General features: G+C 34.6%; 3 protein-coding genes and 1 long non-coding RNA gene across 4 annotated transcripts; 2 read left to right on the forward strand and 2 right to left on the reverse strand.

Annotated features, from left to right (window-relative positions):
• The first annotated feature begins 2,543 nt into the window (after positions 1 to 2,543).
• Positions 2,544 to 10,481, forward strand: LOC132030024 (arabinosyltransferase XEG113). Its single transcript, XM_059419490.1, has 13 exons — positions 2,544 to 2,980; positions 4,351 to 4,647; positions 4,737 to 4,942; positions 5,813 to 5,918; positions 6,787 to 7,043; positions 7,169 to 7,304; positions 8,180 to 8,274; positions 8,352 to 8,405; positions 8,581 to 8,694; positions 9,295 to 9,393; positions 9,479 to 9,595; positions 9,837 to 9,923; positions 10,015 to 10,481. Exons 1-13 carry the CDS (start codon positions 2,803 to 2,805, stop codon positions 10,180 to 10,182), a joined length of 1,914 nt encoding a protein of 637 aa, XP_059275473.1. The 5' UTR covers positions 2,544 to 2,802; the 3' UTR covers positions 10,183 to 10,481.
• Positions 10,482 to 11,426: 945 nt separating this feature from the next.
• LOC132030025 (pentatricopeptide repeat-containing protein At4g19220, mitochondrial) lies at positions 11,427 to 14,567 on the forward strand. Its single transcript, XM_059419491.1, has one exon. It carries the CDS (start codon positions 11,707 to 11,709, stop codon positions 14,515 to 14,517), a length of 2,811 nt encoding a protein of 936 aa, XP_059275474.1. The 5' UTR covers positions 11,427 to 11,706; the 3' UTR covers positions 14,518 to 14,567.
• Positions 14,568 to 19,158: 4,591 nt separating this feature from the next.
• On the reverse strand, positions 19,159 to 19,742 carry LOC132031724 (uncharacterized). Its single transcript, XM_059421650.1, has 2 exons — positions 19,511 to 19,742; positions 19,159 to 19,391 (listed from the first exon to the last, which is right to left on the reverse strand). Exons 1-2 carry the CDS (start codon positions 19,740 to 19,742, stop codon positions 19,159 to 19,161), a joined length of 465 nt encoding a protein of 154 aa, XP_059277633.1.
• A 2,390-nt stretch (positions 19,743 to 22,132) lies between these two features.
• LOC132069348 (uncharacterized) lies at positions 22,133 to 23,144 on the reverse strand. The gene is made up of 2 exons (XR_009417756.1): positions 23,001 to 23,144; positions 22,133 to 22,393 (listed from the first exon to the last, which is right to left on the reverse strand). It is a non-coding gene; the product is annotated as an uncharacterized LOC132069348 (long non-coding RNA).
• Positions 23,145 to 23,779: the final 635 nt, after the last annotated feature.

Below are 23,779 nucleotides of genomic sequence, written 5' to 3' on the forward strand. Positions count from 1 at the left end.
GACCTGGATATACACCAAAGATGTTCCCACATTATGATCCTTGGTCATCATTTCCACAGGTGCCAGTTAGTGATCTATATATGGGAGACGGAGATGAGGACATAAACTTGGATGTTATTTTCGATGACTACTTTCTTCGTCCTACAGCCAGGCCTACGGCACCATCTGCATCTCCGGCTCCGTGGGCCGCTCAGGAGCCCTCTCGCATGCCATCCCAGGAGCCCGTCGACACACAGGTTTGTTTTTTTATAATAAAATAATGTATTAATTAATTATTTTACTAATCTAAACTAAATTATTTACATGTATTATAGGTTCATTCTTCTGTGCCAGTGGACCCATCTCCTCTTGTTCAGATTGACCCGTCTCCACCTCCAGCTACAGCTCCGGGTAGCGCTCAGGAGACCGTTGAGGAGCCAGCTAAGGAGCCCTCTGACCAGCCATCTCAGGAGGCCGTCGACACACAGGTTTGTTTTTTTACAAAGAAATAATTTATTAAATAATTGTTTATATGTTATTTCATGTTTAGTTTATGAAACATTAAATTGTTTATATGTTATTTCAGGTTCATTCTTCTGCTCCTGTGGTCCAGTCTCCTTCGATTGAGTCATCTCCTGAGGCTACTCAGGTGGAGACCGCCGCCGTCTCCCAAAGGAAGCATATTTTCACCCGGGGCCTGAAGAAGGGAAAAAAGGATGATCATGCCATAAATCATTTTGTTATTAAGAGGAGGAGAGAGGATCCTGGTGATAGTGAGGGTGGTGGGGTTAGGAGGATCCTTAGGCCTTAGGAGATTGTATATTTGTAAATAAAATGTACATTTTATGTTAATATTATATATATTTTTGGGTATTATTTTTTTAATGATAAGTAATTATTTTAGTATTTATTGTCGATTAATAATAACTCGTGCGACGTTCTATATTAATTAGAACCCTATAACGACGATCTAAATTTATATGTATAACAAGTTTTCAAACTTACTTCAGAACACTTTACAACCCGTAAAACGACGATCTATATGTATATGTATACTTGATGTAATGAGTCGATATTATTGTACATTAAAAAAAATATTAAGTTCTATATAAAATATTTATATTCCGGTGTTTTGAAACATGACTAATTTTCGGTCAAAGTATGGAAAAAAGCTTAATTTGGAGTTTGATTTCCAAAGAAAGGTTGGGGTGCCTCGGGGGAGGGTTTCACGCACAGATTCTGTGCGTGAAAGGACCAAAACTTTAAATGTACACTTTGGTCCTTTCACGCACGTTACGTGCGTGGAAAGCCATTTTGATTCTTTTTTTTTTTTTTTTTTTTTTAACGGGTTAGTTTGGTTCCAAAAATTTATTTTTGGGTTAGAAAAGTCTTGGGCTCTTGATTTGACATAAACTTGACATCATGGTGAAAATAAGCAAAAACGTAGTGGCTATGTTTTACAGAAGCTGAGTACCAAATTATGTGACAATATGTGAGTTTATGTGGTTGAATCAACAGCTTGCGGAGGTAAAGCTTGGAAGAGGGAGACAAATGAAATATATATATATATTATGACAATCAGACAACACAATATACATTTCGTCCAACCCGATTTTCAAGATAATGACTAACTGTATTAAAATTAATCGTCATTTCATCTGTGAGAAAGTTCAATTTAAACTCATGACAATTGATTTTGTTAGTTTAAATGAGCACTTAGCAAACACTTAAAAGAAGGGCTTTCAAAGTTTGAGAATGATACAATTATGTGGTAAAGTTAGGATCTAATGATTATCTTATATTAAAATATGATCCCCTAAGTAACATTTGTTTGAATAATCTAACAAATGTTAGCTAAAGAATTACCTTGTTTTGGGGCTAATTATCAAGATGAAGTAGTTTTCCCTCCTCTAATCTCTTTCATTTATATTCCTGTTCGAATTTTGTGATCTTGATCTCAAGCGTTATTCTTCTATCATACTCAACAATGACGAGCTAGGTGGGTCGACACATTAGTTGCCAATGCCTAAGCCTTCGACTAAGTATTCTCTCGAACAATTCTTTTGTTGTGACAAATTATGCAATTTATAGTTAATGGATTGTTACTCTTTAATCCAAGTAGTATCATTCAAATCCTTTATTACTTTTCCAGAAAAAGTTTGGATTACATTAATTAATTTCATCTATCACATACCAAATGACTTTGCTTTCCATAATTTTTTTCTTTTTCCTATTTGTTTCACACACCAAATTGCTTTGCTCTTTCTCCCTATGACAGTTTCATCATCTCTTTAGGCCAAAAAAAAAAAAAAAAAAAAAAAACAATGAGAAAAGAAAAGTCTCATTAGTACCACTAGGCCATGGTCAATTTTTTCCAAATAGTAATTAAGAACATAAGAAATAAATAAAATTAATCTTTTTCTTTCTTTATTAATTATCTGTCACTGTCATAATAATCAAAAGTACACAAAAATCCACCGATCCAAGTCCTACTCCAACTCGCAGCACGATTTCTACTTAATCCAATTATTCACTACTTAATTAATCAATTTGTATGTAATTTTTCAAATAAATAAATAAATTAAATTTTCCTTCACAGATTCCGATTTCAGACAACTTAGGTGGCAGTTGACTTTCCCCCCACCCTTTGAAGGCCGCCACACTAGTATGCTAAATCACTACTTGAAGCTCCAATAAACTCACAAAAAAATTCTGAAAAATTCAAAAATAAATTATTTGCTCTGTTTTCTCATCTGGGTATTTTTTTGTTTCATCAAATATGGAATAAATAACGAGTTTGGGGGGATTTTGAAGTGAATAAAGATGGCTTGGGAGAACCCATTTAAAGAAATGGCAAATTCCAAGCCATTGTTTATGACGATCTATGCTACAGTTTTGATCGGAATAGTATTCTCTTCTGTTTATGTGTTTTCAGCTATTTATTCTTCTCCTCATTCCACCAACTTTTCTCTTTCCATTGCTCCTTCAGCTACTTCTTCAGGTTACTATTTCAACTATACACATTATTGCATTTAATACTTTGGGTTTTATTCTTTTCTATGCAGTATGTCTCTTTATATTTGACTTTGTTAATTGGATGCTTATGTCTTAAGAATGACTTTATAAGATTTTGAGGTTTCTTTAATGGAAGGTTTCCTTTTTTTTTTTTCTTGTTGGTTGGTGATTTATTGTACTTAAGAAATAGATATATGCATTTGGGGTATATGCATTGCCTCTCTACCTCCACACGATGTAGGGATAAGGTCTGCGTACATCCTAACCTACGCAGACCCCACCTTGTGGGATTACACTGGGTATGTTGGTGTTGTTGTTTGTTTGCATTTGTTAATGTGTATTGGGTTGTCTAGAGGAAAAAAAAAAAAGTTTGCATTTTTGCACTGACTTTTTAATCTAGTAATGGTTTACGAAATTTGTGAATACACTGGTTATGTCTTGAGAAAAGAGTGTTCTTTTCTATTTTTATTAGATTCTGAAGTTTGTAAGTCATAAGCAATATTCTTTTTCCTGGTTTCTAATGTTGAAGAGAACTAGTCGTGATACGAATATCTTGAAATATGATATCAAATTATTTGAAATTGTGGAGCTGAATATAAAGAAATAAGGACGACTTGGATGCAAATTGGATCAACAAATGGAACATCGGGATGGTGTTTTATGTTTGTATTGGAAGGAGAATGTATTGGCTTGGATTGACTTTTGTATCCAGTAGCTTTTGGTGCTTAAATTTTGAGCTTTGTGGTGACTGATTTATGTCACTGTTTCACTAATGAGTATGGAGTGTTGGTTCCTTTTATCTTCACCTATCTTAGTTTTGCGTTGGCTTTTTGTCATATTAGTTGGACTCGGGTATGAAAAATGCCAAGTCTGTCTCGTCAATTTTGACTTCCAACACTGTTTGGTTCCTAATAGATTCCAAATTTGTATATACATTTGGAGCCTATCGGTTTGAGCATTTCATTCCTTGCTTTATATTAGTTTGGCTTGCTTTAAATTGCGGTTCTCTAGCAGCGATTGTCGTCCAGCCATCATCCGCATTTCTACAACGGTAATGGCTAGAATGCTTGCTTAGTTGATTAACTTTGAAGTTCATTCTTAGAGTTTATTGGACAGGTGACTGCCAATCATATGACTGAGGTTTCTGGAGAATCCTTCTCTCCAGAAGCCGTCAAGAATGCCTAAATTTTGCTGTAGCTTGAATTTACCTTCCCGTCAACATGTGCGTATTTTGTCTGTGTGAGATATGTTTAAAATGAGTTTTTATCTACATTTCTTCCTTCTTCCCATCGTTTGCTTATTTTTAGTTCTTTATTCCGTACAAAAGAAAATAAAAGCAATGAATTTCTGTTCCAGATGCAAAAGCAGAACCTTCTGGTCAAGCGTCAAATATTTCTCGTGTACAAGCAGATGGTGATTCAACAGCAGTCAATTCCCAGCTTCCAAGCAAATTATTGAAGCCAATTTGGAGAGTTCCCCCTGCGGGTTCAAAGATGCCAGATTTAGAAACTTTCAAATTATCAAAAGAACTTGTTCAGGAAAGAGTTATAGACAATGTTGTAGTTGTGACCTTTGGTAACTATGCTTTCATGGATTTTATCTTGACGTGGGTTAAACATTTGACAGATATGGGTGTTGAAAACCTTCTCGTGGGTAAGTGATGCATATATTTGTCTGTTGGTATAGAGAGTAATATTTGATTATTTGAATACTGAGAAAACCACCAAGGTTTTTATTGTCAGGTGCAATGGACACAAAGCTATTAGAGGCGCTTTATTGGAAAGGAGTACCAGCTTTTGATATGGGTAGCCATATGAGCACTGTAGATGTTGGATGGGGGTCACCAACATTTCACAAAATGGGGAGAGAGAAAGTTGTACTCATTGATTCTATCTTACCTTTTGGCTTTGAACTCCTAATGTGTGATACCGATATGGTGTGGTTAAAGGTAATGATTTGTCCATCGACTCCTTGTCTTTTGAAACCAGCTGACTTTTCAGAATTTCTGGTGATTGATAGAAAATTTAAGATTTTTTATGACTGGTTAATTGGTGTGGTTAAACGTAATGCTTTTCTTATCTACTCACCCGTCTTTTGAAATCTAGCTGATATTTGAGAACTTCTTGATAATTGAAACTTTAGGTCTTATTATGAGTTGTTAATTGGTTAAGTAGATGGCTGGAGTACTTCAGTTTGAAGATTTCAGGGTAGGTGCATAAAAAAAGAGAATATTTTTGAGTTCGAAATGACAGGATTTCATTCTTGGAGTGGGACAAAAAGCAAAAAAGTAGTTAAGGAGTTGCACTGAATATCATTAGGTGAAACATGATTATGACATTGCCTCAGGCACCACATGAAATCATGATGAACACCTATTATTCATGAAGATCAACTGATAATACTCTACCATAATATATCTATGAAAGAAAAAAAAAAATCTCCACCATTTAATTGGAAAAGAACACTGATACCTTGAATGTACCACCTTTCCTTTATTGTATGAAGATTTGAGCAGACCAATTCGAAAGAGCTCATCAGTATTTTAGTTGTAAGTCCATTAACCCTGCAGATGAAGTAAGAATATATAAAACATTGAACACTGCAAAGCTTTGTAAACATGAACAAATTATCTTTATTGTTCCTATTGTTGCATCCTTTTATATTTTCTTGCTGTTAAGTTATTGACTGCATAGCGGCTATCTTTCTCTAGGTGCTTTAGGGAATTCTTGTTTCGCTTTCTTTTTATTTTAATTTTTTGTATTCTTCTTCACCTTGCCAATTCTAATGCCAAATTCTGCATGATATGTTCAATGAACAGAATCCTCTTCCTTATATTGCACGTTTCCCTGAAGCAGATGTATTGACCTCTACCGATCAAACTGTACCAACAGTTACCGATGACAGATTGGACATGTGGCAAGAAGGTAAGACTTTGATGGAAACAAATCTTTTCACAGGATGGTGAATCACCATATAACTTCAGATTATTCTTATGTCATCCTTTAATATCAGTAACATCTATATTTGTTATATAGGAGATAGGGTTGGTATCAAGACATTTTCATTCTTGGCTTAAGGTTATATTTTAGGTTTGATGGAGCTCACTGATCACGTGGGTGTTACTTGTGATGGAGAACATCTGTGTTCTGCTTTTCTCTAAAGTGTGTTCTTACTGGTTACCTTTACCTAAAAAAAAAAAAAAAAAAAAAGGGTGTTCTTACTGTCCACGCCTTCTCCTCTTCATTGCTATTACCTTGAGTGAAATCTGAAACACGTGTATTTTAAAGTGGATTATTAGCATGTGATTCATATCTTATTAGCTGTGAAAGATAAGTGTTTGTCTACACATTTTAAAGGAGGACTACATTTTTTCTCTTAAAACATTTTTTGGTAGGCCATATCGTCCTCCTACTCTATGCTCTCTTTTAGTCTTTCTTCTAACCTGTGAATTTATTTATTTCTCTGTGGGAAAGTCTATTGGTGGGGCGAAGCCACATATACATGGAGTTAGAGAACCGGACCCCTTTCTTAAGAAAATAGAGAATTGAACTTCTACCTAAAAAAATCTTAGTACGATTAACATTAGGTGTTAACGGGTCTCGGCAGTCTGCAGATACTTCATTTCTCCTGACACATCATAGTTACTGCTATCGTTGAAGGGTCGTTCAATAGTCAGTAGTTGTTTAATGTATCTGTGGTTTGCAGACCTGTTGGTTTTCCTTTATCATTGGGCATTAGGACGTCTTCATCAGTAATTTTGTTAAATAAGAAGTTTATGTCTTCCTTGCATAGTTGGCGCTGCTTATAATATTGGAATCTTCCACTGGCGGGCTACTGAGTCCTCAAAGAAACTGGCCAGAGAATGGAAAGAAATGCTTTTAGCTGACGACAAGATATGGGATCAGAACGGTTTCAATGAACTTGTGCACAGACAGTTGGGACCTTCTGTTGATGATGACAGTGGGCTCGTCTATGCTTATGATGGCAATCTCAAGCTTGGTCTTCTCCCCGCAAGTATTTTTTGTAGCGGGCATACCTATTTCGTCCAGGTAATTCCTTACTTTGCAGATTATATTTCTTTTATCATCCTGATATCAAATTCCTGTTTACTTGCTTGATGAAAATGTTAATCTTCCCTAATTTCTCATTTCTTATGCTCCTTTTGCTGTTGCAGTCTTCGTTTCAACATTTAAGATTGGAACCTTATGCTGTACATACAACATTCCAATATGCTGGGACTGAAGGAAAGCGTCACCGATTACGTGAAGCCATGGTGTTCTATGATCCACCCGAATACTATAATCCACCAGGTTTCTCCTACTTTACCCCTATTAGCATTCTATTCTCCTTTTTGTTTATATTTTCAGCAGTGGCTCAGCATTCACATTTTTATCTCCTTTCTTGCTTGCAAGTTGCAAGTTGCAAGTCTACCTCGGAGATACTCTTTCTTGCTTTTGCATCTTCTATGCCTGCTTATTGGACCTTCTAACTATTGTAACTTGTAGAAAAAGTTAAGTCGTCTAAAAAGTGAAGTCGTCTATTTCCCACCTGGCCTCCCTAAATCCCATACGGATCAAGATGATGGAAGTTGTCAAAAATCATGAACAAACATAACTTATTAGATATTATCTGACAGGACAGCTGCAGTTAGACTTAATCTTTTTTACAACAACAACTATACCTCAATTCCAAGCAAGTTGGGATGGGCTATGAATCCTCACTTACTATGCTGCTCCAATTAAGTTCATCTTAGACACATCTTATACTATTATACTTTTTCAACTTTAGTACAATACAACATATTTTGATCGAAGTGCAACTTGTCTTTAATTTTATGCAAAATTTGATCATGAATCGGGTTCTTTTTGGCTTAGAAGTTGATACACTTTCCAATCTTGAAAATGAAGCTTGGACAAGTGAGCTAACCTTCACCTTATCCCAAAAAAAAAAAAACACGTGGACAAGTGAGCTTCCATACAAATTTTGCCCCTTAATGTTGAAAGAAGTAAGATTGAAAGAAGTAATTGTGTCTTAAATCATGTTTAACTAGATCGAGATCAGGGTTTATTGGAAGTATATCCTGCTTCATAATAAATTTACCAACAATGAACTGTAACTTATTTAGTATTAGTTTTTTGTAATAAATAAGTGTGCTTTGGTGTGTGTTAATTAATCCTTTGTGCAGGAGGGCTTTTGACTTTTAAGCCGGCAATCCCCAAGAACTTGCTACTGGGTGGAGAGCATTCCATAGATACACACTTTGCTCTTGTTAATTATCAGGTAAGCAGTAGCCAACCCTGTTCTACTGTTTTTTCACGGACTTTCTTGCATTTCTTAATTGAATTATTATTCCTTAGATGAAACAAATAAGGACTGCACTTGCTGTTGCTTCGGTGCTGAATCGTACCTTGGTGAGATACTAACCCTGATCATTTACTTATTATTTCACATGCTTCATATATTCCTGCCATGTATAGTGAGCTATAAGATAAGAAGATAAAAGATTGTCTTTTATACGTATACTCCACACAATAAATTACAATATGTTTTCCCAAATTTGATTTATGTTGTCCTTTGTGATTTTAGGTAATGCCCCCACTATGGTGCAGGTTGGATAGGTTGTGGTTTGGACATCCTGGTATTCTGCCGGGTTCTTTGACAAGGCCACCTTTTGTTTGTCCTCTCGATCATGTTTTTGAGGTACATATTTCATTTTTCTTAAACTGTTAATAGTTAGATGTCCTCACCCGATGACAAGAAAATAGTGAATAAAGTAAAGAAATAACTAACGCAAAAGACTGTTATGTGCGATAGCCTAAAAATTACTTTCACATTCTTTTTTACTTGTGGGATCACTATGAGATGTGTTTGTGGTGTTTCTGGAGTTTTAATACCTTTGTCTTTGTAATTAGAAGTCAAAGAAGTAACGCAAATATGTCAATAGTTCAGAAAATCATGAACGTAATCAGTTTCTCTTTAGGACTGTTTTAGTTTCTATAGGCTCAATTTCATGGATACTGTAAAATATGTTTTGTCGGAGATTAGCAAATCATATCTGCTTTGATCAATATTTAAAATCAGCCAAAATAACCAAAGGTTAATGAAGGTTCATCGTGTTCTTGTAAAGGATAGCCTGGTGCACGAAACATCCCGTGTTCATTGTGTTTTGATATGTGACAATTTTCAAGTTCATTCTAATTCACTGTTTAGAAGTTATCGAAAGGTCAAAGATGAGATAGTACTGATGAATCTCCCTGCTGCTTGGAATTTCTCACCGTTCTTGATTTTCTCTTTGTACAGATTAATGTGATGTTGAAGGAAATGCCAAATGAGGAGTTTGGACCTGGGATCAGTATCAGGGAGTACTCATTATTTGAAAATCCATCAATGCCACAAGAGGTGTTCCATTAGTTTCATACCTTGTTTACTCTAAAAGCTCGCATCATATAATTCAGAGATTAATCCTCTCTTGTTATTCTTTCAGGTGAAAAAGTCATGGCTTAATGTACGTCTGTGCCAAGAAGGGTCACCGGGCTGTCAGGTTAACATTACGAGTCAAAGTGGGGCTCTCAAACTTCCCAAACATAGTACGGAAGAAACGGTAATTCTGATTTTTCTCTTTCCGTTTCTCTCTGCCCCGTCGAACCCCATCCCCCAAATACCCTTCCCCTGGGTCCAACAGAGGTTTTCCCACTTTTACCCCTTGGTGACTCAACTTCTTCCTTGGAAGTGGAAGGCTCTATTACTACTTTATTGTCTTCTATAACGTCGAGCTTTAAAAGCTCATTGTCATCAGATAGAAATAGTCATTTAACTTCTAAACTTGGGTTTGATATAAACAGTTGAAGACGGCATTCTCCAAGTTTGAGGATGTGAAAGTAATCCAATTCTCATCAATGCAAGATGCCTTTGATGGTTTTACCGACAAGGTAATATCAACACCCTCCCTCTCATTCATTCTTTATGTATAGTCTTCCATGAAATGAAAATGGAGAATAATGTGTACTGAATTTGTAACAGACAAGGGAAGAACGATTCAGGAATCGTGTGAAGAGGTATGTAGGCATATGGTGTTGTGTGGAGGATCACACACCAGGTCACATTTACTATGATATGTATTGGGATGAGAAACCTGGTTGGAAAGCAGCACCTCCCAACTCTACCCAAGACGATCACCCCCCTTGGTAAGGCTTCTCGACCGTCGGGTGGGACTCCATTAGTATTACCCTCAGAGAACTGTGAAAAATTCTACTCCAGTGTCTCTATAACACATTGCAATTCAAGAGGGATGTACCATTGTTTCATAGAGAATGTACTTTTGAATCTATAGGGTTGGTATGAAGGATTAGTCCTTCATTAGGATAGAATATATGTGCTTTTTTGTGTACAAGCAAAATTTTTTGATTATTCAAACATTAGAAAGTACAAAATAATGAAGTGTATAATTTTGATCCGAGTAAAGATGACAGCCAACCTTTTATCATTGATGAGTTCGACAACAGTCAAACTGCTAATGCAGAGGGGTTGATAATGTTAAAAGTTGAAACAAATCAACTGTTCAAACCATGGCAAACAGGGGGGAAAGAAGAATCTTCAATTTAGCCCATCTCATAAAAATGTCTACTTTAAAGTTGAAAGAACAAAAACTTTTTCAAACTTATTACACCACAATATAAAAAGGTATATTTGATCTACTTTATTATTTCTCGCAAGATTTTTGCCTATTTGTATTGAAACAACAATGTTTTAAAGGCAAAATTGAGATTAACAAGCATTGCTTCAATATATAGGCACTTGTCTCATGCATTTGGCATTGGGGCTATCTGCCTTTATGTTTCAAGAACATCATGCGCCACAGTAAAAATTTACTGCACCGAGTGTTTACACCAAACCAAATAGATATATGACATGTGTTTGCATATAGAAATACTTTTGCCATTTAGAATACTATAAATAACAATAATATTTCGATGATAATACATATCTCCTAGCATGGCTAACAAAATTTTCCTTTTCAACTATTCAAAGGAAAATTAAAAGAAGCTCTATCCCTTTTTTTTTTTTTAAAAAAAAAAAATTCCCTAATGGTGATACATACTTCACGACCCGACTAATTTAAATTCGTGCCAAAAAATTCTACTTTGGGGGATAAAGCCTCTTATAAACGACTGACTTAATTCTCACGGCCCCATCATAATCTTTGGTGGTTCGATTTTTTCTTGTTGATAGGAAAAATAGTCAAATTCACCCTCTAGAGAAGGACCAATTATACTTTCCCAACAAAAACATTCTCAATATTATCTTAAGTGGTTCAAATATGCTTCTTCTTCATTAAAGTTATTGAAGGTGAATGTATAAAGCCACGAGATACTGATATTTTAGTGGGGTGAACATATGTTATCTCACCGCCGATTTTAACTCCTCATCTTTACTTCTTCTTCCAACACCAGCACATCTCCCCTCCCCCACCCCCACGTTATTTTGAAAGTCGTTTGGCATGGTAAAAGGAGCAAATTTGGGTCTTCCCAATTTTATCTTATGCAATACTATTTCCCTTGTAAATAGCAAACCAAACATGAACCTAGAACGCATTGTTAAAAACTCAACCTTGCCAAAGAGGCAAAACACCAACTGCAGTTAATAGCCAGCAAAAAACATGTTAACTTTCCAATTTGCAAAGAACATCTATTAAGAAACTGAAATGAGCATAACATGAAAAAACTGTCCAACTATAAATATAAATATAAAGCTCTTTTCTTTTGCCAATCATTACCAAACAAAATATCTCAACATGTACCACCTTTGCAATACCAAAAACCCCTTTTGCCCAACAATTGCTTTTTTATTACATATGGAAGGACCCAAGTTTTTGCTTACACTTCCCATGCCTCCCAATTGTTTGACAAAATGCCACAAAGAAGAGATCAAGATTTCAAGAATGTAAAAGGGCATGAAATATTTGAGCTTGTTAACATCGTTAAAGAAAAGCCTGATACCTTAAGTGCTTCACAAGTACATGGCTTAGCGCTTAAAGTAGGCATGCTTGCTTATTTGCCCACTATAACTACTCTCCTCATTATATACTCAAGAACCAAAAATTTTAGCTCTTCATTGACCCTGTTTGATGAAATTATAAGTAAAGATGTGGTAACATGGAATGCTATCATGACAGCATGCATAAAGAACAAATCTTTTGGACTTGCAGTGAATTTCTTTACTGAAATGGTGAATGAAGGAAAGCAGTTTTTCGATTCTGCCACGCTTGTTATTGTCATTTCTGCCTTGTCTAACATGAGAGATTTGAGAAAGGGATTGGTTGTTCATTGTTTAAGTATGAAAATGGGACTGCTTTCGGATACGATTTTGGGAAATGCTCTGATTGATTTTTACGCGAAATGTAGTAATTTGAGCTCGTCGGAGTGTGTGTTTCACGAAATAGAATGTAAAGATTTTGTTTCTTGGAATTCAGTTATTAGTGGTTGTGTCTATAATGGTCGTCCTGAGAAGTCTTTGTTGTACTTCAAGCAGATGGTTAATTTGGACAAGGGTGCTGATAGTGTGAGTCTTTCGTGTGCTATTGCTGCCTCTGCGTGTTTAGATGAGTTTAGTTGTGGTCATGCTATTCATGGATGGGGTATAAAGCTAGGATCTGAGGAAAGCCGCCACCTTTCAGTGGCGAATTCTCTCATTTCATTGTATTCCCAATCTGGGGACGTTGATGCTGCTGAATATATCTTTAATAAAATGGAGTATAAGGATATTATAACATGGAATTCTATGATAAGCGGATTCGCTTTGAATGGAAAAATCAGTGATGCATTTGATGCTCTTTATGAAATGCAGCTCACAAGGACCGTAGAACCGGATGCTGTGACATTGATTTCTATTGTTCCGTTAGTTTCAGAATTCATGCTATTGAGAGAAGGGAAAGCTATTCACGGATTTACCATCCGGAGAGAGATGGGAGCAGAACTGTCGGTGATGAATGCCCTTATGGATATGTATTTTAACTGCGAAAGGACCAAGGACGCTGAGCAGCTTTTCTTAAATATGCCAAAGAAAGATCTAGTTTCATGGAATACCATAATCTCTGGGTATTCCCAGAATGGCCGTTGTAGAGAAGCTCAGTCGTTGCTTAATGAATTCCGGAGTGGGAACTCGAAATGTAGCCTGTCAACTCTTCTGGGAATTCTTCCTGCTTGTGATTCTCCTAACTCAATTCGATTCGGAAGGTTGATCCATTCATGGGAGGTGAAGTTGGGATTTGTAAATAATATAATCCTAGTAAATTCGTTGATGTACATGTACATTTCTTGCGGAGATCTAGTAGCTTCTTTCAAATTGCTGGAGGAGATAGCTTATACTGCTGATGTAGATAGCTGGAATACTGTGATTTCGGGATGCACACAGAATGGCCATTTCTGGAAAGCTTTAAATGCTTTCAAGTTAATGAGACTCAAATCAAATATCATCCATGATACTATCACTCTAGTCAATGTCATATCAGCTTGTGGAAATCTTGAATTAAAATTTGAAGGAAAGTCAATTCATGCCCTAGCTTTAAAGACCTCAGCTGGTCAAGATATTCGTGTGCATAATGCTCTTGTTACTATGTATGGAAAATTGAGTGACGTGGAAAGTGCAAGATCAGTGTTTGAACTTTGCTTTTATCGTAACTTATGCTCTTGGAACTGCATGATATCTGCTTTAGCTCAGAATAAAAGTTCTAAAGATGCAATGGAATTTTTCCGTTTGCTTGAGTTTGAACCAGATGAGATCACCATGGCTACCGTTCTTTCAGCTTGTCGGCAACTTGGAATTATTAGACATGGGAAACAGATCCATGCACACGTCATAAGATCTGGTTTTTACCAAAATGCTTTTGTATCAGCTGCTCTTGTGGATATGTATAGCAGTTGTGGGAGGTTAGACATTGCTCTTAAAGTGTTTCAGAGTTCAGCAGAGAGATCTATTGCAGCTTGGAATTCAATGATTTCTGCATATGGTTTCCACAGCAATGGTCAGAAAGCAATCGACATCTTTCATGATATGATTGATTTGGGACTTACTCCATCAAAAGTCACATTTATCAACTTATTAACAGCTTGCAGCCACACAGGGCTTGTTGACCAAGGCTACTGGTATTACAATCGTATGCTTGATGAGTTTGGAGTTCATCCTTCCACTGAGCATCATGTCTGCACGGTTGATATGTTAGGGCGATCAGGGAGGCTGCACGAGGCGTATAATTTTATCAAAGAGCTTCCGACCCCACCTGATCCAGGGATCTGGGGTGCTTTGCTGAGTGCCTGCAATTATCATGGTGATCTTCAATTGGGGAAAGAAGTAGCAAATATACTCTTTTCGTTGGAACCTGAGAATGTTGGGTATCATCTTGCATTATCCAATATATATGTTGCTACTGGAAGCTGGAAGGAAGCTGGAGAGTTGAGGGACATTGTTCATATAAAGGGGTTAAAGAAATCTGCTGCTTACAGTCTTATTGATGTTGGCTTCTACTGAAACATCAAGACCTCGTGCATAGATGCCAAGAAGAGCAAAAGTCTTTGGACGCGCAACAACAAAAAAAACCTGCCTACTTGAATCAAGAAGTTTTTGCCAGGGAAGAATAATATCAACCACTTGACGTCAATTGAGGCAACCGTTATGGACTGAGGGTTTTTTAGTAGAGGAAAACAGTTAACAGAACATTTTGTCGAGCGTCTAATCTTAAAGAAATTTTCGAGCTTCAATTGGCCTTTGTTGCTGGTAGAACTTGATGGTTCACATTAATTTCAAACAAAATTTTCCAAATATATTTTTTTCTATCCCTTAATTTGGTGGGAGACATGTATGTCAGTATAGGATAAATGTGACTAGTCCAGTAGTACTGAAATGAAATGAGCATGATTAGAGTGAAATTGATACAGAGAATTCATATAACCAATCTTTGAGGAGCAGTTGATTGATTTCTTTTCTTGTTGTGTTACTTATTGCAAATATCCAAGTGAAACATCTTTCGGAGTTTCCTCATTTTAAGTTGATCGAGAGAATACATTTTTATTTACTTAATTATATTATCGATATGCCCCCTCACGGGTGGTGGACAGTGGCAGTTAGCGATGAAAGTGGATGGAGTAGTGATGAAATGTCATTTTAACATGATATTAATCATTCAGATCGATTAAAAAGCTGACAGACTTAATGACTGAAACCAGAGTAATTAATTGATTCAAATCTTCATTAAGTGCAAGCAAATGAGGCTTTAATCTCCACAGAGATGAGGTCTAACATATTCAGAGAAATTTAATACTATCATAAGCTTTTTATACCTTCTACACCTTCACTCGTGGTTGTCATTATTCCTTGAAAATACTTGCACCAAATCTCTACAAGATACTAGGAGTTGCAAGACTTGTAGTAACTTCTACCTAAGAGGACATTGATTGCATTGGGAAAAAAAAAAAATCCATGCTAAACTACAAGATAAAATCTCTCTTGCAATATTATTTCTATGACTTATGAGGGTCACTATATCCATACTACTTTTTACAATTGGAATCGTGAGATTTATGCATTTTTGGCTTACAAAAGATTGATCAGCATCAGAAGAAGAAGGTGGGGCGACTATGGTGCGGCGTTGACTCAAACATGTGTTGTTTTATTCATAGTATCACTTTTTGTTATATTTCTCAAGTAAAAATTAGTCAAAAAATGGCCAATGTGCAAAGAAAGTAAAATTTTCCATCATCTATTGAATATCTGACACGATTCAGAGTATGAGGGTCAAACTATCTTATTGTCAATATGAATTCGGATATATATAGAATCTTCAAGTTTTTTGAATAAAATTTAAAAACTACATAAATGGTATTATAAGTCACAATAATTGACAATTCAAAATATTTAAACTAAGATATGAAAAAGTCGCAATCAAAGAAAAGCTCATTCAATAATTCTCCAAATAATAACTTGTCAAATAAAGACCAATGGAGGAAATGATTACTTATTGCCACTTACAATTTTTTAATAGAAGAAAATGACCTTTTCATTTTATTTTGTTTTGTGTTATTTTCAAATCTCTTATGGAAAAAAAAAAATTTGTAAAAAGAATATAAAATTAAGAACAAATTTATAAAAGACTACAAAATTATTTGACGCATACTGAGATAGAAGGAGTATATGAAAATTAAATGAATTGAAAATATTCCGCTATACTATGAAAAATTCTGGACCAACCTATCCAAAGGAGCAAGAAAGTGAATAAATGGATTAACTTAAGTGAAAGCACACTCATGTCTTCGATACGATACTTGGTGAAAACATTATAAACTGTCCTATCTAAAGAGGGATAATTTCATATATGTTCATTCAAGTATAGTAAATTACTTGCTAAAGTCATTTATGTTTATTTTGTATCAATAAAATCACTCAAGTTAGATCACTTTATCCACAAAGTCATTATAGCTGGAAACTGAAATTGTGAGTGAATCGATCAATTTAGAGTAGAATCATAATGAAGAAGAAGAGATGAAATGGAGAAGAAGAAGTAGCCGTTAGTTTCATTGAATAAAAGTTGAGTACCCAATACAATGTAATGTCCTATTTATAGGTAATTATCCAACATACTTAATTAACTAATCCACATTACAGAAATGACTAAACCACCCTTTTAGCTTATTTACAATACTCTTCAACACTTCTCCTCAAGCTAGGAGCCATGAAAATGTTGAGTAATCCTAGCTTGGAAACTAGATATTCATGTTGAACTCTGTTCAACCCTTTTGTAAACATATCTGCAGGCTGCTCAGTTGTGTGTATGTACTCAGTTTTGATCATTCCTTGCTAAATTTTTTCCCTTATGAAATGGCAGTCAATCTCTATGTATTTTAATTCTTTCATGGAACACAGGATTGGCTGCTATCTGAATGGCTGCTTTGCTATCACTGTATTTGTACCCCTAAATCCTTGATTAATCCTGTTAGCCATGTCAATTCTGCCACTGTAGTTGCAATGCTTCTGTACTCAGCTTCAGCCGAGCTTCTTGAAATAGTTGTTTGTTTCTTGGATTTCCATGAAATAAGTGATTCTCCCAGCTTTATCATAAACCCTGTCACTGATTTTCTTGAGAATGAGTAGGCTGCCCAATCAACATCACAAAATGTTGTAACTATGTCTTTCCTGGTGCTTGACATTAGAATTCCTTGTCCAGGTTGAGTTTTCACATACCTTACTATTCTTAATGCAGCTTCCATATGTGATCTTTTTGGTTGTTGTAAAAACTGACTTAAAGTCTGTACACTGTAGGCAATATCAGGTCTTGTAACTGTTAAGTATAATAACTTTCCTATTAGTCTTTGATAACTTCCTTGATCTTCAAGTAATTCATCTTCTTTGTAGTCTGATCTTTGTTCATGTCCTTCACCTTCCTGATTTCTGATTTCCTTGACATATTGATCATATTCTCTAGTGGTAAGCTTCACCTTTGTGTCTATGGGAGTACTTGCAGGTTTAGCAAAGACTGAGTCTAGATTCTGATATTAACTCTAATGCATACTTTCTTTGATACATTAGGATTCCTTTTTCTGATCTTGCAAACTCAATTCCCAGAAAATATTTCAACTCACCTAAGTCCTTCATCTTGAAGGCTTCTTGTAATGCAACTTTTGTCTTGATTATTGACTCTAGACAGTCTAGATTGGTAAACAGGTCATAATACATAGAACTGACAAATCCTCTGCCATTATCAGTTCTTATGGTCTTGACCATTAGATCATATTGATTTCTGATAAGAGTCGGGAAATTCTTTATATGCACAAATACATTAGACTTCAATCTTAGTAGAAAGACCCAAGTAAATCTTGAAAAATCATCTACAACAGTTAAGAAGGATTTACAACCATCAAAAGTAGCAGTCTTATATGGTCCCCATACATCCATATGCACAAGTTCAAACATCCTGGAACTAGTAGTAGTACTCTTAGGGAATGACAATCTAGTTTGCCTAGCACAAGGACATACTGTGCATTTATTTAGTAAATTTGTAATACTAGACATTGTAGTAGGAAACAGTTTGTGTAAAATACTAGATGACACATGACCCATTCTTTTATGCCACAAACTAAGGTCTTCATCTTTAACAGTTTCACTAGTAGAGTACAGACCATAACCAAGTATTTGTTCCTTAGTAAGCCTGAGTTTTGACCTTATGAGATAGTAGAGACCATCATTTTTCTTACCAATCTCCTTCACCTTCCCAGTGAAGAGATCCTGGAAAACACAAAAATCAGGATAAAACTTAACTAAGCAATTCAGTTGTCTGGTTAATTTTGACACTGACAACAGATTGAATTTAAACTCAGGTATGTATAACACATTATGAATATTGCTCCTAGATGATATAACACTTGTACCTGTTTGTTTAACATGAGTAACCTCACCATTAGGGAGTATTACCTTCTTATCAATTTCAGGTTTAGTCAAAGTAAATTTTTCTAATGTTTCTAAGTCTGAAGTCATATAATCTGTAGCCCCTGAGTCTATGATCCATTCTTTTGGATTTTGTGAGACTAGCAGAGCACTACATGTACCTATCATGTTTGTAGAATGAGTGATATTGCTGGATTGAGATGGTTGTCCACCAAGTTGACTTTGCTCCATCATTTTGCAAATTTCAGCAGACTGAGAAGGTGTGAGTGTTGTAGGGCCTTCAGTTCTTTGAAACCGAGCATTATTCTTTGTAGAGGAACACCATCACTTGGTTGATATTGATTGTAATGTTAATTGAAATTCATCATCATCTGATATCCAGTGTTCACATCTGAGATACTCATATTCTGATTCTGCTGTTCAACAACTGCATTATGAGTTGTATGTGCACTTTGTCCACCTCCTCTACCATACTTTGCCCTGAACCTGTTATCAAACTGATGAAATTTATTTTCACTTTAAGTGAACCTTCCATCTCCTTGATTATCTTTGGGATGATCTGGAGGATATCCCACTAGCTTATAGCAATCAACCTCGTAATGCCCTTTAAACTTACAATGATCACAAAAGGCATTAGGATTATAGTTTGGATTGAATCTCTTTTTGAACTTCTGACCTTGGTTTCCAGCTCTAGAGTACATTGCTATAGCTTCATTTTCACTCATTCCCAGATTCTTACCAGAACTTGAACCAAGTAAACCAAAGAGAGTTGTTTGAACTAGTTATAGCTCTTTGGTTTTCATCACTTAATATCATAGAGTAAGCTTGGTTCACACTCGGAAGAGAATTTTGCAACAAGATGTGACTTCTTGCTTGAGAATAGGACTCATTCAGGCCCATGAGAAACTGATAGAGTTTTTGTCTATGCACATATTGAACAAACTCTTTTGACTTATCACAGTTACACCCTGGTATAGGTACCATAGACTCAAACTCATTCTATAATTCTTTCAATTTAGAGTAATAAGCAGACACAGATTGAGTTCCTTGAACTGCAGTAGCAATTTCCTGATGTGTGTTAAATGACCTTGATCATCTATTTTTTCGAATCTCTCTTTCAAATCATCCCACAAAGCTTGTGAATCAGTAGCATATATAATACCACCTATTTGATGAATATCTACAACATTCATAAGCCAGGACAATACTATAGCATTCACACGTTCCCACTGATCCCACAAACTTTCAGGATAGTTTTCCTTCTTACATTTTCCATTAACGAACCCTATCTTATTTCTTCCTAACAATGCAAGTTTCATAGATTTACTCCGTTTTGTGTAATTTTCACTACCTTTCAATTGAAACGAAATTATAGTTGTTCCACTTACATCGGGTCATTGAAATTAACCGTGACTCCGAATCAAAATCTCAAAGTTGAATACCCAATACAATGTAATGTCCTATTTATAGGTAATTACCTAACATACTTAACTAACTAATCCACATTACAGAAATGACTAAACTACCCTTGTAGCTTATTTACAATACTCTTCAACAGAAACTAAAGGCATAATTTCATAAATCCCCTTCAAGTTTGATTTCGTAACAATAATTTTCCTTGTGTATTACGCTACATTTTTTAGCAACTATTTTAACTTGATTATTATTAATAAAAGTTGTGTTTGAAAAATTTATCCTTTTAATTTATTTCTTTGGTTTAATTAATTTTTGTGTACCCATTAGTCAAATCGCAATTTTTTTTTTGTCAATCACAATTTTTATAAACAAAAACTTAGTTAAATCATACTATGGGTGGTGGAATTGCCGTGGCGGAATCGTAAGTGCTCTTGCACGGAGAGCACATGCTAAACATAGCTACCAAACCATATGTTTTACGAGGAGTTAAAATTAATTATAGAGCCATTGGAGAATTCTTATGCAATGTTGATGTATTGAGACATGATCAACTTAGTTATTAACGAGCAAAATAATAGGAAAAATTTGAGCGAAGCTAAGGAACTTTTTTTTTCTTCTTGTAGAATAACTAATAACAGGAAATGGATGGCTAACGTTAAGAAAATGCTATTTATGTTTTTGTTCTACCTGCATATATAATTTCTAGACTTACGTATTATCATTGTCACAAGGTAAGAATAAAAAAAAAATAACGGCGATAGGTTTACAAAATTAATTAAACAAAATAATATATCGTAAAGGAAAAATTTGTCAAAATCACAAATTTTTATATTAATAATAATTCAAGTTATAATATTTGTTAAAAAAATTAAAATAGAACTGCAAGTGTAATGTTATAAATCACAAGGGAAGTGAGTGTTACGAAATTATACCTTTAGTTTTCTAGTTATAATGACTTTGTGGATAAAATGGTCTAACTTAAATGACTTTATTTGATATAAAATAGACGTAAGTGACTTTAGCAAGTAATTTGGTATACTTGAATGACCATATATGAAATTTGCCCATCTAAAGACTATAATCAGAACCTTTGTATATTGTATAGAGAATTGAACTCTATAATTATGCTAGTCTCTGAAATGTCAAATCAGTGCAATGATACTCATAAAGCAATCACTAAAAACTTTCCCTTAATTTGTAATTACTTTATATATGTGATATGTGATTAGGATCCACAAGTTTTTATTCTACTGTATCTGTAAGATACACAATGCGCGTATCGTCACTTAATTTGGTGATAATATGAAAATTCTTCATATTCTCGATGTACGTAACATTTAAGAGAATCTCAGAAAAAAAGGAAAAAATTAAGAGAAGATTTGTATATCTGTAGAAAAAAATCAATTCTAATTGATGATTTAAATCATTTAACCATTATAAGTGGCATTGATTGGTGTAAATCCACTGTGGGTAAGTTTTTACCATTGATTTGTTGGCTTGTTCTGCTTACCAAAGGTAGAACAACGTGGATGGAGACTAGAGATTGGGTAAATATCCATAGCCGGTGTTTAATCTTTTCTTTTAATTGGTTAAACCTAGCTAATGGCGATATCCACTAATTAGATTTAATGCACCTTGTGTATTTTATATTTATTATGCACTTTTGTGTATGCAATCAACACTAGTAGGAAGAGAAGAGTAATAGCCAAATCCACTAGTAGTATTGTCTACTTTGAATCTAGATCTATACGGTTTTAAAACGTGACGTTACGATCTGAGACTTATTTTCTTATATATCAAATATTTGTCTCGTATTTTACCAATGTAGAATTTACCTAGGATGTCCCGGTGCATCTTATGTTTAAAGTCGTCGCTAGTAGAAAAAAAAAAATGGGTTAACCTTGTACGTAGGCTCGGTACCTTTTAGTCCAAATTTAGGAATCATAAACAATATGGAGTAACAAAAGAAGCAAATTAAACAAGAATGAAGCCATATGAAGTAAATCGTGGCTAGCAAAGCATACCTTTTTCTTAAAAAATTCATGGTTCAGATTTGACTTTTTTCTCTTTAATGATGTGTCATTTTCCTATTGGTTGTATTTTCCATGTCAATGACAGGTGAGCCTCACGCATTTTATCACCTTTCTTCAAGTTGTTATGTGTGTTCAATATACACTTTTCTTGACGACTTAGGTTATTAAATAGGTCGAACCTTTAGTCTAAGTGTCTAAATGAAATTAAAAATTCAAATAACTTTCAGGAACTGTCTATGATTCGGACAAAAATACGGATATGCTAAATAGTAAGATAAAATTGTTTCCATATATTTGTATGAGGGTACACCCTCATTAAACTTTAAATTTCAATAATACATTTGTAACACTGTACTAGTTGTCTTGGGTTACAAAAGATTCATCAGCTGGACTAGGAGGGAAGAAAGCAGTGCATTTTTGGCAGATGCAAGTATTAGCTTGACAAAGTTTTGTCCCATCTTCCCCACAATTAACCTTGCAATCTGCTGGAGTCTGGCAAGGATATGTGGATCCTGCATTACCTGTTTCCCAAAATTCATAATTCATTAATTAAAAGGGAATATACATACTCCTATATATATTATAACACAAACAATTGAAGCAGGTAATTTCAAAAGTCTTCATTTTTTTCATTAAACTTTGTCTGAAGTACTCAAACTACAACAGATAAAGTAAAACAGAATGGAGAATTTTTGGAATAATGTAGGAAGTAGGAACCAAAGGGAATATTCATGTTCATCAATATAATGAAAAAGGAGAAATTGATGCCAAATAAGTATTAATTTGTACATACCATAACTTGAATTGACTCGTTCAGTTTTGCTATGTTTGACATTTTCTTATTAGTCCGTTTCAATAAAAGAATGACACGTTTTATAGGCACACAACTATTAGGACATGTTTAAGACCATGCATTCCAATAGTTTTATAACAACACAAATAATTGAAGATCATTATTTCAAAAATCTTCATTTTTTTTAATTAAACTATGTGTGAACTCAAATACGACAGATAAAGTAAAACGGAATGGAGTAAATTTTTTGGAATAACATAGGAAGTAGGAAACCAGAGAGACCATTTACTTTAAAAAAAAAAAAAAAAAAAAAAAAAAAAGAATCTTGAACTAACCTTTACAAATGAGCAACAAGGTGAACAACAAGATCACTTTGAAGGAAAGAGAATTCATCTTCTTTAGATACTAATACTTTAGTGACTATATGATAATTTTTCCTATGTGAAAACCATCTTCACAACAATTGTATTTATAGAGAAGTCAAAGCAAAAGATATTAAATGTAAATTCCATTGGAAAAGATTTTATAAAATCCATCACTTTGGGCCATTTTGCTGTAAATGGTAGGTTGTTACATGGTATAATCTTGTGGGAAGATTTTCATTATCCTAAGAAGTCAAAAGAATAGATTATGTGACTCCTGCTTCTTTTCTTTAATTATGTTTAATCTGATGGGAAAATTTTCATTATTCTAAGAAGTCAAAAAGAATAGATTATGTGACTCCTGCTTCTTTTATTTATTTACTTACTACTATTATTTTTATTTAGTTACAATAATTTTTTCAGTTTTAAAAAATGGTTCTTGCTTAAGAAGAAAGGCTTTTTATCACTTTTATATATTTAAATCTATCAATATACATGTATATATGTATTTAGTTACTCCTCAAAATGTGAGTTCATGTTAAATCCATTTATTTTTCTCAGTTCTCGTTGAATTTAACAATCGGAATTCGTTAAAATATTTATGGAGACCAAAAGTGTGGACTTTTGCAAACTTAAGAATTAGAAATGCTTAGGAATATATTTAAAGGACCATTTTGAACTTACTCCAAACATAAGGGGTTATTTTCTCATTTTCATCTTCTCCAAAAATGAATATCACATAACTTAAGTAT

The sequence above is a fragment of the Lycium ferocissimum genome, chromosome 9, assembly GCF_029784015.1.
Source record: "Lycium ferocissimum isolate CSIRO_LF1 chromosome 9, AGI_CSIRO_Lferr_CH_V1, whole genome shotgun sequence".
Taxonomy (NCBI): Eukaryota; Viridiplantae; Streptophyta; class Magnoliopsida; order Solanales; family Solanaceae; genus Lycium; species Lycium ferocissimum.